At 40.3% G+C, this 15774-nt stretch overlaps 1 protein-coding gene across 1 annotated transcript; it reads left to right on the top strand.

Moving 5' to 3' along the window:
• Window positions 1-1908: 1908 nt before the first annotated feature.
• On the top strand, window positions 1909-14828 carry LNP1 (leukemia NUP98 fusion partner 1). The gene is made up of 3 exons (XM_007453196.1): window positions 1909-2064; window positions 10289-10519; window positions 14679-14828. The coding sequence occupies exons 1-3, from the start codon at window positions 1909-1911 to the stop codon at window positions 14826-14828; spliced, it is 537 nt and encodes a 178-aa protein (XP_007453258.1).
• Window positions 14829-15774: the final 946 nt, after the last annotated feature.

Raw genomic sequence — 15774 nt, 5'->3', positions numbered from 1 at the left:
GTAGAGCTATAAAGAACTTGTGTTTTGGACAATTCATGGAACTAGTGTTTCCTTAACACACTTCAGGATACACTGCCTCTGGCAGAAGCTGTAATTGTCCCCTGTATCCATTCTCTTTTTCCTTTTAGTAAGAGAATCTCTGAATTGTAGCGAGGCACATAGCTTTCCAGGTAAACACCACATTTTCTACCTTCTTTATAACCGGTTGCAGCTGTGTGAATGATTTTTTTGCCAGTAGAATGTGAGCAAAATTGATGTGAGCAAAACTGAGTGTTGCTCCTTTAGAAGGAAGTTGCTTGCCCTCTACTTTCTATCTTTCCCCATTCTTGCTGGCTGGAATGCTCAATTGCCGGTGACTCAGTTTTGACCATCTGGCCAGACAACATTGTAGGGGATGCCAAATGAAAAGATATAAGGAGTCTGGGTCCTGGATGGTTTTGAGGACTCGCTGTTTATATCTGAATTGTTTCATGGAAGATAAATAAAATTTATTTTGTTTGAACCACTCAAAAAAAAAAAAAGCGAGATTTATCAAAAGTTTCTTGGAATACTGGCAGAATGGTGGAGAGAACCTGGACTTTGTTATACTCCTTGCTTCAAATGTGGCTGTGAAGCTTATTAGTAATTTCACCTTGGGGAAGTGATGATCTATTTGAATCTCAACTTCCTCATCAATAAAATATGATGAAAATATCCCAGACACAGGGTTGTTAATAATGAAAACAGCATACGTAAAATACTTGACTCCATACCTGGTGCAAAGTAAGGGGCTCAATAAATGTAATATTCTCCTTACCTTGGGAAAAAAAAAAACACTAAAAGACAGGGACTCTAATGCTCATAGAAGCTTTATTTATAATAGTCCCAACTGTAAACAACCCAAGTGATAGCCCAAAATGGCCATCAATATTAGACTGAATTTTTAAAGGTTAGATAATCATACTATGCAATACTATACAGCATGAACTACTGTTACTATTAAAAGCATGGATAAATCTCACTAACATAATGTTAAGTGACACAAAATAATACATACTATATAATTCCATTGAAAGAAAGTTCAAAAACAGGCAAAATTAATCTACAGTAACAGAGGTCAGAAGTCTTAACCTTTTGGAGGGAGGTTAGGTCGGAAGGGGGAAAGAAGGAAACTGCTGGGGTACTGGAAAGAGTCTATGTCTTTACCTGCATAGTTGTGGTCATTAGAAGGGTATATGTATGTAAAACTTCATCAAACTATACACTTAAGATTTGTACATTGTACATGTACATTATTTACCTTCGTACATATAAAAATAATATATCACCCCCCCCAAAAAAATTCCTCCTGTTTCTTTTGTCCCAGGAGCTAGATTTTATATCAATATCGAATTTATTCATTAGGAGAATATCTGACTGTAGATATGACACACCATAGCTGGCTATCTTGCAGGCTGAGTCTGTCCCTTGTAAGTGGCCCCATTTCAGAGCTGGCCTGGAGGTGACAGGCATATTATGAAGGTCATGCTCCAACACCATTAACAGCTGGAGATGCCATCACATGCCATCAGCAACAAAACACAGGGAAAATGAGGCAGTGGACTGTGCTTCCCACCCTTAGGCTGCGAGGCACAAGCCCCAGCAATGGAAGGATTAAAAAGCATCTCAATTTAAAAAGACAGGGAGAGGGGAGGGGAATGTGGGCTGCACAATTTATAAATAGACATTACCAGAGGCTGCCTGATGGTGAAGTGGTTGTTTAGTAAATCTTTCTCCTTTAAGGATTCCATTATCAGAGACCATTTGAAAACATCAGTTTCATTTTGTCTTTTGAGGGAGATCCTGGGTTTCATCAAGTCAGCCCTGTTGGGTAATATTTCTCTCTGCCAGATTTAGGAACAGGCCTTCGATATTTTGAATCACCTTTACATGGAGCACAAAGATGATGACGATGATGATGTGTCTTTTGCCAAATGGATGAGCAGCTTCTGGGGTCACAGCTGGATAGAGGAGGATGAGAGAGGACTCCGGGACCGCCATGGATCACAGGACTCCAGTTACAGGAAAACCTCCCTGCCCTGCCCAGTGAGTTATTATGATGGAACCGGGGGGAGAGCTAGACTAGGGGAAGGGGATTTCTCTTAGATCTTTTTGAGAGTCCTTTGGTATAAAGTTTTCTTTGGTTGAAAATGAGTACTTCCAAACCTTTTCTTATACTCAAAAAAATCCCTTTTATCATTTTGTCTTGTCCTCAAAAGGACCTGATTTTCATCTATTAAGTAATGATTCCTTCATTTTTAGCAACCTAAGATATATTTAACCGCTGGTTACCGCTGATGGTACTGACCTACCGTGTTTTTTTTTGTTTGTTTGTTTGTTTGTTTTGGTGGGGTACGCGGGCCTCTCACTGTTGTGGCCTCTCCCGCTGAGGAGCACAGGCTCCGGACGCGCAGGCTCAGCGGCCATGGCTCACGGGCCCAGCGGCTCCGCGGCATGTGGGATCTTCCAGGACCGGCGCACGAACCCGTGTCCCCTGCATCGGCAGGCGGACTCTCAAAAACTGTGCCACCAGGGAAGCCCTGACCTACCACTTTACGAGTTGAACACTTGAATCTTTTTTTTTCCTGATGCTGTTGCCATATATAGGTAGTTGACTATAACCCTCTTGGCTCTGTTGATAGGCAATTAGTCTACATTATAAAATATTCCTCACATAAAATTCTTTTAGACTAATTCCTAAAGACCTACAAATTATTATTACTTTCGTAATCGAATTCTGTTACAACTGGTACATTATTAAAAGTCACGTTTACAGGAAGTTTCACATAGAAATAGAATGAAGTTGTTGCTGCTGTTGAAGACAGAAGTTTGGGATTATTCAGCCAAGGAAGGTATGTCTTATGCTTAGGCATGGCACTTTACCTCTCCTGCACAGTCACTAGTCACATGTCATAGGCAAGTCACTTAGCCAGACTAAGATTCATTTTCTTCATCTGTAAAAGGGGAAGAATGACTTGTTTTGAGGTTAGGATTTGTTTTGAGGTTAGAGATAAGGGCATGGTCCCCAGAGTCCCTGACACACACGGCGCACTAAGATTCAACATGGGTCTTACTGTCTCAACACCTGGATCTTTCTCCCTCTTGTTTCTCATCTTGCTGTTGATGGGTGGCTCAGGTGCTTGTGTTTACTCAGAGGGCAGGAGGGGTACAATTGAAGGTTGATTGCAATTAAACTCAGAATAAAAAACATCAAGTAGTTAAGTTCTTGAAGTGAAGATGTTACATAACTTTTTTTGTAAAGTGAGGACTTATGGCTTGGGGTTAGAGAGTATATAGGATTTTTTTTTTTTTTTTTTTTTGACAGAAATGGTTTTCTGGTACCACAGTAGGAAACAGCATTGTTTTTCAGAGCACTGTTTTCTAGTGAGAGTCAGGGCACTGGGTGGTTATTGCTCAGAAAATCCATGCCTGCTGCAGGCTTTGTAGCCTGGGAGCTGGGGAGTCCAGGTGTTGAGCTTGGAGCATGGGGATCCCACTCCACATGCTAGAGCCTGCTTCACAGCATGGGAGATAGATCCATAAGGTTGGTCCATGACCATAGAGGTGACAAGTCCAGACCTTGAAAAAGTCAGCTATTTAGGGCATTGATTCAAGTCTTTGTGAGGGAAATTACATTAGAGGGCATATAAAATTCCAAAATTAGAGCTTGCTTAGTAAGTAAACATTTTTAAAAGTGGGAGCTTTCTCCCTGTAACCAATTAGAGAGCTCTTTTAAGCTTGTTTCTCACAAGGTCCCACACCAAAAGAGACTAACTGGAAATTTCATCTGCTATAAGGAGATATTAAGTGTTTATTTATATCGTGATGGAAACTCTTGCATTTTTTTCAGGTCTCTCCATGGAAAAGGACATTTATACAAACATCTGCATTTCACTCCCAGTCTCACATTTTTAAGTTTTATTTTTAAAATCTTAGTGTGGTGAGAACATACAACACGAGCTCCACCGTCCTTGGCAGATCTTTAAGTGTACAAGGCAATATTGATCTTTAGGCACAATGTTGTGCAGCAGATCTCTAGAACTTATTTTGCATAACTGAAATTTTATACCCATTGATTAGCAACTCCCCATATCCCCCTCCTCCCAGCCCTTGGCAACCACCACTCTGTTCTTGCTTCTATCAGCTCGACCATTTCAGATACCTTATATAATATCTGTCCTTCTGTGTCCCAGTCTCAAATTTTAAGTATTGTATTTTTCCTGATAATATAATACATGATCACTGTAGAAGACATGAAAAATACTAAAAAGGAGTAGGAAGAAAACAACCCCAGATCGCAGACAAAGGCTTTGATCACAGTTGGGTATGTTTTAAGATTGCCCATCTATGATGTCCCCACAGCTTACCCATCTCAGCCCTCCCCGCTCCTCTCAGGCGCTCCCTGGCCCTACCAGACTTCTCTTCCTTCTACGCCGGCAAGCTCCTTCTGTGGCAGGGCTTCTGCACGTATGGTCTCATCCTCAGGCGGACAAGTGTTCTCTGTTTCCTAATTAACCCTGCTCATCCTTCAGATTGTAGCTTGTCACACCTTCACAGAAGTCTCCCCTCATCCTCCCAGTCACCTCAACACCCACCCAAATATATGTAGTTTTACTCTGCTATACCCTGTTATTGCACCTTGAACATTCCCTTAATAGCATTTGGCCAAGGATGTAGGCATATGCCCCATTTATTTATCTCCATTGCAGACATAAGTTCTAAGAGGGGGCCACTCTGTTTTGCTCCCCAATTTATCAATAGCACCAAGTACCACATCTGACCTACAGTAAATGGACTAATTTGTACAGACTTACCTCACGTATCTTAGCAACTTTATAAATCTTTTTGTTTTAATTTATTTTATTTAATTAATTTATTTTTGGCTGCATTGGATCTTCATTGCTGCACACGGGCTTTCTCTAGTTGCAGCGAGCAGGGGCTACTCTTCGTTGCGGTGCGCAGGCTTCTCATTGCGGTGGCTTCTCTTGTTGCAGAGCACGGGCTCTAGGCGCAGAGCTTCAGTAGTTGTGGCATGCGGGCTCTAGAGCACAGCCTCAGTAGTTGTGGTGCACGGACTTAGTTGCTCTGCGTCATGTGGGAATCCTCCTGGACCAAGGCTCGAACCTGTGTCCCCTGCATTGGCAGACGGATTCTTAACCACTGCACCACCAGGGAAGACCCAACTTTATAAATCTTTAACCATATTTCTGATTATTTTTTGAGAGTAAGTTTCTATATATGTGTATTAGTTTGCTCAGGCTGCCATAACAAAATACCACAGGCTGGGTGGCTTAAACAACAGCCATTTATTTCCTCATAGCTCTGGAGGCTGGAAGTCCAAGATCAAGGTGTCAGCAGGTTTGGTTTCTTCTGAGGCCTCTCTCCTTGGCTTGTATTGATAGATGGCACCTTCTCGCTCTGTCCTCACATGGTCTTTCCTCTGCGTGAGTATATCCCTAGTGTCTCTAAATTTCCTCTTCTTGTAAGAACATTAGTCAGATTGGATTAGGGCCACCCTAATGGCCTCATTTTAACTTAATCTTTAAAGACCCTATCCCAAATACTGTCACATTCTGAGCTACTCACGTAGGGCTTCAACATATGAATTTGGCGGGGCGGGAGTCGGGGGGAGGTATGACACAATTCAGCCCATAATAACATGCAATGTATGGACCCAAGGAGGGAAATTATTTTAAGCCTTTTGACTCACTCATACTGCCAACAGCTTTCTAGGAAAGCTGTATCCATTTATAGTCCTACCAGCAAGGAATGACAGTGCCTATCCCCCAGCACTCTTACTAGTGTTAGTATTATTAAAAAAATTTTTTTTGCTAACCTGGAAGGCAAAATTGTATGTGATATCATTTAACATAATTTTTGACTACTAATAAGCATAAACAATTTTTATGTTTGGTATTTCTTTTTCTTTCATTCTTTATACATTTATTCATTCAATATATATTTAATGAACTCATGCTATGAAGAAGGCAAAGTGCTGCATACTGAGATTCTAGCAGAGAATGAAATGTAGCCCCTGACATGAAGGAGCATACAGTCTAATGGAGAAGAGAGATGTGTAACAAAATTAACCAAATTATTGATGACAGCTGTGATAAGTGTCATGAAGAAGTGTGAGATCTCAGGAGAGTATCTAATGGTGGTTCAGGGGCCTGAACCAATTGGGGTGGTACGAAAGGCTTTCTGGGGAAATGCAGTTTCCATGGTGACTGAAGGGTGATTAGCCAGAGATGAGGTGAAGCGATGGGGTTGTGTGCGGGGTCACAGCCAGAGAGGACCACTTGTGAAAGTGCCTGTGCTGGGCAGGAGCAGGTGAGCTGAAGGAACTGACAGAAGACCAGTGAGGCTATGTCACTGAAGAGGTGAGGGTGGTGCAAGATGAGGTGTAAAATGAAATGTGATCAAGTATGAGTCTGACGTTGTTTTAACTATGCTGGCTGCTGTGGGAAAAGTGAAATAAAATGAGTAAAGATGAATGCAGGATATCCACTACTACGAGGCTGCTGCTGGAATCTGGGTGAAAGGTAATGATGACTTGGATTAGGGTAGTAACAGTCGTGCTGGAAAAAAGTAGATGGTTTTGAGAGACATTTAAGAGGTGGAATCTGCTGACTTGGCAACTGGATGTGGAGGGGGGCTTCTGAATTACTGGTCTGAGTAACCGGGCAAATGGTGGTGCTGGTTTCTGAGTTCTGGGACACCTGAGAAGCAGGCTTGGGAAGGAGAGATGATGAGTTCAAATTTGGACAAGTCAGGTGGGGTGCCTGTGGGATACCAAGAGGAGAAGTTGAGTGGGCAGAAGCTCAGAAGAGAGGTCTGGGCTAACAAATAATTCAGAAACTCAGTTATAGATGGAAATTGAAGCCTGGGGGTGAGACATTGAGGGAGACAGTGTAAAGTAAGAACGCAAAGGAAGGGAAGGAGGACTAGTTTAGAGTGTCGGGGGACTCCAACAATTATGAGTAGTTAGAAGGGAGAAGTGAGCAAGAATGTCCAAAACACAGTGGCAGAAAGATCAAAGGGAAACCAAGAGGGTGCAGTGGTAGAAGGCAAGGGAAAGACTGTTTCCAGAAGGGTTCAATAGGCAACTGGGTTGAATGCTATGGAGTGACTAAAGACCATTAAGTGCCCAGAATTTGGCAACATGGAGACCAATATCCTGACTAACATTAGTGTTAGATGAAAAAGTATGAGATAGCCTCATCCACCAGAGCGCAGACAGCAGAAGCAAGAAGAACTACAATCCTGCAGCCTGTGGAACAAAAACCACATTCACAGAAAGATAGACAAGATGAAAAGGCTATGTACCAGATGAAGGAACAAGATAAAACCCCAGAAAAACAACTAAATGAAGTGGAGATAGGCAACCTTCCAGAAAAAGAATTCAGAATAATGATAGTGAAGATGATCCAGGACCTCTGAAAAAGAATGGAGACAAAGATTGAGAAGATGCAAGAAATGTTTAACAAAGACCTAGAAGAATTAAAGAACAAATGGAGATGAACAATACAATAACTGAAATGAAAACTGCACTAGAAGGAATCAATAGCAGAATAACTGAGGCAGAAGAACGGATAAGTGACCTGGAAGACAGAAAGGTGGAATTCACTGCTGCAGAACAGAACAAAGAAAAAAGAATGAAAAGAAATAAATATAGCCTAAGAGACCTCTGGGACAACATTAAATGCAATAACATTTGCATTATAGGGGTCCCAGAAAGAGAAGAGAGAAAGAAAGGACCAGAGAAAATATTTGAAGAGATTATAGTCGAAAACTTCCCTAACATGGGAAAGGAAATAGCCATCCAAGTCCAGGAAGCACAGAGAGTCCCAGGCAGGATAAACCCAAGGAGAAACATGCCAAGACACATAGTAATCAAATTGGAAAAAATTAAAGACAAAGAAAAATTATTGAAAGCAGCAAGGGAAAAAAAACGACAAATAACATACAAGGGGACTCCCATAAGGTTAACAGCTGATTTCTCAGCAGAAACTCTACAAGCCAGAAGGGAGTGGTGTGATATACTTAAAGTGATGAAAGGCAAGAACTTACAACCAAGATTACTCTACCTGGCAAGGATCTCATTCAGATTTGATGGAGAAATTAAAACCTTTACAGACAAGCAAAAGCTGAGAGAGTTCAGCACCACCAAACCAGCTTTACAATAAATGCTAAAGGAACTTATCTAAGTGGGAAACACAAAAGAAGAAAAGGATCTCCAAAAACAAACTCATAACAATTAAGAAAATGGTCATAGAAACATACATATCGATAATTACCTTAAACATGAATGGATTAAATGCTCCAACCAAAAGACACAGGCTTGCTGAATGGATACAAAAACAAGACCCATATATATGCTGTCTACAAGAGACCCACTTCAGACCTAGGGACACATACAGACTGAAAGTGAGGGCATGGAAAAAGATATTCCATGCAAATGGAAATCAAAAGAAAGCTGGAGTAGCAATACTCATATCAGATAAAATAGACTTTAAAATAAAGAATGTTACAAGAGACAAGGAAGGACACTACATAATGATCAAGGGATCAATCCAAGAAGAAGATATAACAATTATAAATATATATGCACCCAACATAGGAGCACCTCAATACATAAGGGAACTGCTAACAGCTATTTTTTGCCATACTACAAGGTACTACAGAGTGAGGCCTGGAAGGACTTGAAGGTAACAACTTCAGCTTTTTGACAAATTCTTTGAGAAACCTGAGGACCTCCCCTGCCCCTAAAGAGGTTATCATTTACCCAAGGTCACATAGCTAGTGAGTAGCAGATTGACATACCTGGGTTTTCTGACTTCAGATCTGCTGGCCTTGTTGCTCCAAGTTAGCAGTTAGTAATGCCAGGACGCAGAAAGAGCACAGAGTGTGGTTACAACTGACTTGGATTGCAATCCTAGCTCTTCCCTTTATCAGCCATGTAGCTTTAGAAAATCCATTTAATCAGCTTTTCTCAGATAAATAATAGCACTGTGGAAAAGCAAGTTTCTGCTTGTTGTGAGGGGCAGGTGTGTCTGCACATAGTAGGTGCTCCATCAATGGGACCTCATCTCAAACTCCAAACCTAGGTGTCTTGGATCCCAGAGTATGGGCCCCTTTGCCCACACGCTTGTGAAATGGGTCTAATCCTCTGTAACACATGAGATACCAAGAAATCCTAAAGTCTCCATCAATTTTTATCATATGAAGTTTATACAGCATCATTCATTATAAGAAAAATACATATTAAAACAATAATACTATCTCACTCTTCCTATTTGTTGGCAGTTTGGGGAAACAGGCACACTCATGGTTTGGAATATTAATTTGTATCATCTCTTTGGAGAATAATTTGACAATACATATCACAATTTAAAATGCACTTATTCTTTATTAACCTACCTGTTTCACTTTTACAGATACATTCATACACATCCAAAATGTGTATCATTGCAGCATTCTCTACTACAGCAAAATTTGCACAGGAACTAAATATACCTTTTAAAAAACAAAAACAAAAACAAACAAACAAAAAAGAAAAAGTGTGAGTGAAAAAGCTGGAGTGGAGTGGGCTGGGGAGTGAGAGAAATTAACAGAGCAAGTGTCACAATTCTTTCCAGAAGTTTGGTTTATCTGAACTATCTTTTTTTTCATCATTTTCCAATTGTGATTTTAACACTGATGTCATTGTAGTACATGACCTCTATGTTTGTGTGTATTATGTGAAATACCCTTATTTTCAGAATATTTATTAAACATGCAGCAAATATTTTTAAAGTTTTTGTCTACCATATTATATGTTGTTTTTTATGCACGTTAGCTTTATTTTTATATAGTTAAATTAATTTTTTTCCTTATGATTTCTTCCATGGCTCTTTTGCTTAGAAATTCCTTCTCCATACAGAAAGCACACAAATATTTGCCTTTGTATTATATCTTAAATGTTTATGGCTTCATTAAAAATTTATTTTGATCATTTTGAAATTTATTTTTACATATCAATTTAAGGCTGGAACACTTTATTATACCACCCTAATGATAGAGGAGCAACATAGCTAATCTTGGGATGTTCTACTTACTGTTTTGACCAACTGACCCCACTGCCTCATTGCAGGAGAAAGCTCCTACTGATCAAGATAAAATTTCAGTCCAACATGAGATTTGTTTGGTTAGTAATTTATGGACATTCTGTCTCTGTGCTAATATTGTGCAGTCTCTTTATATTGTAAAATTTTAAATTCTGTTTTCCCAGTTTCCTGTGCTTCCCAGCATGATGTCATCTGACAGCCATCCTAGAAGTCATTCTTATGAGGACCAGGGATTCCAATGCCATACTCAGATGCGGGATTACAGAAAATGCTCAGGGGATGGGTCATTCAAGGAGCCACTGGAATCAAAAAGAAGATCCCATTCCAAAATTCAGGCATTTTCAGAGTCCTTTGAACAGCAACTCTGCTTTAGAACCAAACGCTCTGTCTCTTCGGTACGTAACAGAGTTATTGAATATTTAACCATTTTAGAAAAGGAAACCCAAAGGATTCATCCTTCCCTAGTTTGAGGAGAACAAATCTAACTTCTTCATTTACAGGTTGGTGTTGTGATCTTTGAAAAATGGCACTCAGTTTTAGATAGCCCAGGTGTACATAAAATTATTAATATTGAAAAATGGCAATCAGTTTTAGATAGCCCAGGTATACATAGAATTATTAATATTGAAAAATGGCACTCAGTTTTAGATAGCCCAGGTGTACATAAAAGTTTTAGATAGCCCAGGTGTACATAAAATTATTATTATTGAAGACATGTGGTGTAGGAAGAATTCCTAAAGGAGCACATGTGGAATGTTTTTGTTACCAAGGTCCTCTGTTTTCATCACCCTTATTATAAATAATTGTGATTCATTCTCCTTTTACTGTCTGAAGAAGAAAAAACTGCCCCTACTGCTCTTGTTCTCTCATATTTAATCTGGTAGGAAATAGTTTGTGATGGTGTTGTGTTCCCCTGTACTTTTAAAAAACACACAGAAGGAACTCTCTGGACACTATGGTGTGAGTATACAGGAGTAGAGGAGCAATCCAGGCATTCACAGTGGCCTCATCAGAGTCTAATTGAAGCCCAAGGGAGACAAAGGCAGGAAATGGGGGAAAGAATTGAAACACGACTGATGATGCCAAACTTGATACATAAAGTAATAAACTAGAGACCAGTTAATTGGGGGGTAGTTTTTCAACTCTGCAACGTGCTCACTGAGTGGCCTTGAGCAAAATACTTTTTTTGTGTGTGTGTGGGTCTTTGGTTTTGGTTTTATTTTGCAAAACAAGAATAATGATATGTTTCTGCCATGTAGTAGGCAGAGCAAATAAGTAAACCTAGGTGTATTGCCACCTGGGTCTTGAGCTGTGCTCTGTGAATGGCCAGGGGAAGGCACTCAGGTGCTTCCTACTTCATTGTCCACCTGAGTGCGGTGCTTTCTGCCTAGCAGTGATGGCTGTTGGGATTGTCACTGTGCATCTTTGCCTCACAGATGGCACCTCACTTTTGTCACAGTGACCTTGTGTATCTACGATTCCCCTTCAGTAAGCTGCTCTCTCTACTGGATCATAAGAGGAATAAGGAAGGAGGAGTAGTGAACAGCTGTCACTTACTCTATCTAAACCTTATTAAGAGTTTCTGTTTTGTCTTTTCTTTATACTGTTTTTTTAAGATATGGTTTCAGACTTAGAGCAAGGTTGCAAGAATAGTACAAAACTACACCCTTCATCTAGATTTCCTCTAAATGTGAATATATTATCACATTTTCCTATACCCTCTCTCTCCTTCCCACCCCCAAACAAGGGCACAAGGACATAAATACAGTACAATAATTAAACTCAGGAAATTAACACCAATACAAAACTTTTATATCTAATCTATTGACCTTATTCATATTTTGTCAGTTGTTCCAATAATATTTTTTAAAATGAGATTCCAGATCATGCAATGCAACCGATTTTCATGTCCCTTTAAGGTATTTTATTTCTGGAAAAATGCCTTGGTCTTTTTCATGGGACTGGCATCTGAAGAGTACAGGTCAGTTATTTTTTAGAATGAAGCTCAGTTTGAGTTCATCTGATAGTTCTTCATGATTAGATTCACATTATGAACTTTTGGCAGGAATAAAACAGCCGTGAAAAAATTCCTGTTTCAAAACTGCGTGTTGAAATCATTAATTATATTAATTAGGGGACTGACTTGCTTTAAATTCTTTCTGAAACAAGGGGGGGTATAAATATATTCTGAAAAAAAATTTAATCTGAACAATTCTTTGTTGATTCTGATGGCTTCAGAAAAATATTCATATCACATATTTACATAAGGGTGTAAATGTGAAATCAGTTTTTATTTAAAGAGGTGTTCATTACATTATCCTTAAAATATAAAAATGTTTGTTTCATTCATTTCTCAAGTTCTTCCTTTTGAGTACCAAGATAACTAAGGCAGCATTTTCAACTTTTTTGACTCAAGAACTCTTTTCATAGTTATGTACAGTCGGCCCTTTGTGTCTTTGGGTTCTGTACCCATGAACTTGAGCATCCATGGATTTTGGTACCTGTGGGTGGTCCTGGAACCAACCCCTTTGCGGATACCAAGGGACAACTGTATAATAGCTAGAAACCTGCTAGGAATTTTCAAAATCATTAAAAAATTTTTCATATTATGTGATAAATATACATGATAAATAATTTTAAATTCAGTATTTATTTTATATCAGTCTTTAAAGAGTATATTATAAAGTTTATCTTAATGCAAAATAAAAAATTTGGAACATTGCATACTTTCTTTTTTCTATTTAACAATTGATACACTTTTCTAAAGCTAACTACATTAAAAAGTGTGATTTTTCAGCAATTTAAAAATAATATATATTGCCTTTTATTTGGGGGCCAAATGTATACTAATACATAGATTTAGATTTTACATCCTTTAGCATCAAGAAGAGCCAGAAACTGCTTTTGTGACCTGCTCATGACAAACAACATTAAATTTTTTCATTTTTATATTGAAAAACTCAACTGGCTTATTTTGATAATTTTTCACATTTTTGTTTCTAAGTGATGAGATAAGAAATAATATTTCAGGTCATTATTTATGAGCAATTTTTGGGTAGTCTTGATTCTCAATAAGGGAAAAGCCAAATTGCAAATAATCATCACTATATTTTCTTTTTTATACTGTTTTTATAAGGATTAGAGACATTCATGGCTGCTAAATATGAATTATGATCAGACTGATGGATTTAATACAAGCACTTGAGCTAATGAAAATAATCTGGAGGCACATTTACAGAGCTAGTACAATTTTTAAGCTTCTCTTAACTTGCATCTCAGCTTCATCATTTGTTTTGCTTTCTGATTTTGACTAATGGACCATTATAGATAGAAATGAAATAATCTAGGTATGAAAACAATTTAACAATGTACAGTAGCTAACACCACCACAGTAACCAGACATCCCCATAACTCACCCTGCAGGGCCGAGTCATGACCTTGCCCATATGACTGTTACTCACCACTGCATATGTTCACCTCATAGGCACTTAGGGGTTCTCCAGTGTTTCCAGTTCACTGGAATGGAGGAGGGGAGGAGTAATGATCTTGAAGTGTAAAAATAGATACCACCACATTTATCAACACCATTCTTTTGTCAGTAATTCCTTTGAAAGTCACTTTCACCATGGAAACCAAAGAAGCACCCCCCATCCCAGTTCCCTATCATATCACCCTAAATTTATAGTTATCATTGCACTTATCACTACCTTTTATTTTCTTATTTCCTTTTAGGCTTATTGATTGATTGTCTCCCTCTGCCTAGGTGTAGAATCTAGGAAGTAGGGTCTCTCTAGTTAGTGCCGAATCTCCCCATCTTAGAACAACAGTGTGTGTTCATTCAGTCATTGAATGTAGACCCCTGGGCAACCTGTTGGGGAATGTTGTGTGGTTGAATGTCATTCCTTGACACTTTGTTCTTTACCCAGGCCTCACCTGAAAACTTAGTGCAAACCCTACTATTAATGTAATTTTTTTTTTTTTTGCGGTACGCGGGCCTCTCACTGTTGTGGCCTCTCCCATTGCGGAGCACAGGTTCCGGACGCACAGGCTCAGCGGCCATGGCTCACGGGCCCAGCCGCTCCGCGGCATGTGGGATCTTCCCGGATCGGGGTGCAAACCCGTGTCCCCTGCATTGGCAGGCGGACTCTCAACCACTGCGCCACCAGGGAAGCCCTGTAATTTAAGGGAGTGAACATAAGGAGGTTAGAATCATTCCGTGTATGATTCCCTTGCCACATTCCTTTTCAAAAAGCACCAGAAGGATATTAATTTTACTGTGCCATGGAATCACATCCCTCTGTACATTAGAGGCAGAGTAGTGTGCAGGTTGAGTTTCCTCCATAGACCACCTGCTAATGCCCAAGGCCCCCTATTCCTTTATTTTATGACTAAACCTTTAGCAACACCCTTAGGCTTATGCTAATTTATTACTAGAAACTAAGATGTGAAAGTCTACTAAATGATTAGGGTTTTCTTCATTTCTGATAATTAGGAAAAATGTGGAATGTTGTCAGCTGTTGGCATATCTACCCTTTTCTGACCCTTCTTTTTCAGGGACCTGAGAGCAGAAAGGAGAGAAATGAGAGAGAATACCGGACACTGGAAATGAGGTCTTGCAAGAAAGTGGAGGAAAGAAGGAGCTCTGGGAAGGAAGAGTGTGGAGAAGCGTACCTGCCCACCCTGTCTGAAAAGGGGCCCAAATAGTACTTTGTTTCCACTACTGATGCTGCTGTGTTTTTTTGAGCCCCAATTCACCAGGCCCAGGAGTGGTAGCTGTAAAGAGTCTGCAGATGCTGAGTGACTCAAGTGGGTGGTTGATTCAGCTGCTCCCCAAGACAGCTTGCATCACACTCCAGCTGCTTTTCAGAGTGTGATCTGCTCTGTTGCCCATTTATGGGAATAAAAAGGATAAAAGGTATTTTAATAGCATAAAGTAATTATTGAAAATGTGAAGAGAGATATTTAAAGAGCCACCCACACATCTTCACCAACCCTTCTCCCACATCACCCTCGCAAATAATCTTAAATAAAAGTCATTGGTGTGACTCGATGCTTACTTCCTTATTAGAAGTAATTATGGGCGGTGGAAAGATGGCGGAGGAGTAAGACGCGGAGATCACCTTCCTCCCCACAAATACACCAGAAATACATCTACATGTGGAACAACTCCTACAGAACACCTACTGAATGCTGGCAGAAGACCTCAGACCTCCCAAAAGGCAAGAAACTTCCCACGTATCTGGGTAGGGCAAAAGAAAAAATTAATTAAAAACAGAGACAAAAGAATAGGGACGGCACCTGCACCAGTGGGAGGGAGCTGTGAAGGAGGAAAGGTCTCCACACACTAGGAAGCCCCTTCGCGGGCAGAGATTGCGGGAGGCGGAGCGGGGAGCTTCGGAGCCGCGGAGGAAAGCACAGCAACAGGGGTGCGGAGGGCAAAGCGGAGAGATTCCCGCACGGAGGATCGGTGCCGACCGGCACTCACCAGCCCGAGAGGCTTGTGTGCTCACCCGCGGGGCGGGCGGGGCTGGGAGCCGAGGCTCGGGTTTCGGTTTCGGTCGGAGCTCAGGGAGAGGACGGGGGTTGGCGGCTTGAACATAGCCCGAAGGGGTTAGTGCGCCACGGCTAGCCGGGAGGGAGTCAGGGGAAA

The sequence above is a fragment of the Lipotes vexillifer genome, unplaced genomic scaffold (assembly GCF_000442215.2).
Source record: "Lipotes vexillifer unplaced genomic scaffold, Lipotes_vexillifer_v1.1 scaffold963, whole genome shotgun sequence".
Taxonomy (NCBI): Eukaryota; Metazoa; Chordata; class Mammalia; order Artiodactyla; family Lipotidae; genus Lipotes; species Lipotes vexillifer.
Note: the sequence above shows the minus strand (reverse complement) of the source record. Positions and strands in the feature narration are given on the sequence as shown.

What these genes read in the sequence shown, in the direction of transcription:
- LNP1 (XM_007453196.1), top strand. Translation starts at nt 1,909, where the DNA reads ATGGAGCACAAAGATGATGACGATGATGATGTGTCTTTTGCCAAATGG. An exon ending in AAACCTCCCTGCCCTGCCCA is followed by an intron (nt 2,065 to 10,288) that starts GTGAGTTATTAT and finishes CTGTTTTCCCAG; the next exon opens with TTTCCTGTGCTTCCCAGCAT. An exon ending in CCAAACGCTCTGTCTCTTCG is followed by an intron (nt 10,520 to 14,678) that starts GTACGTAACAGA and finishes CTTCTTTTTCAG; the next exon opens with GGACCTGAGAGCAGAAAGGA.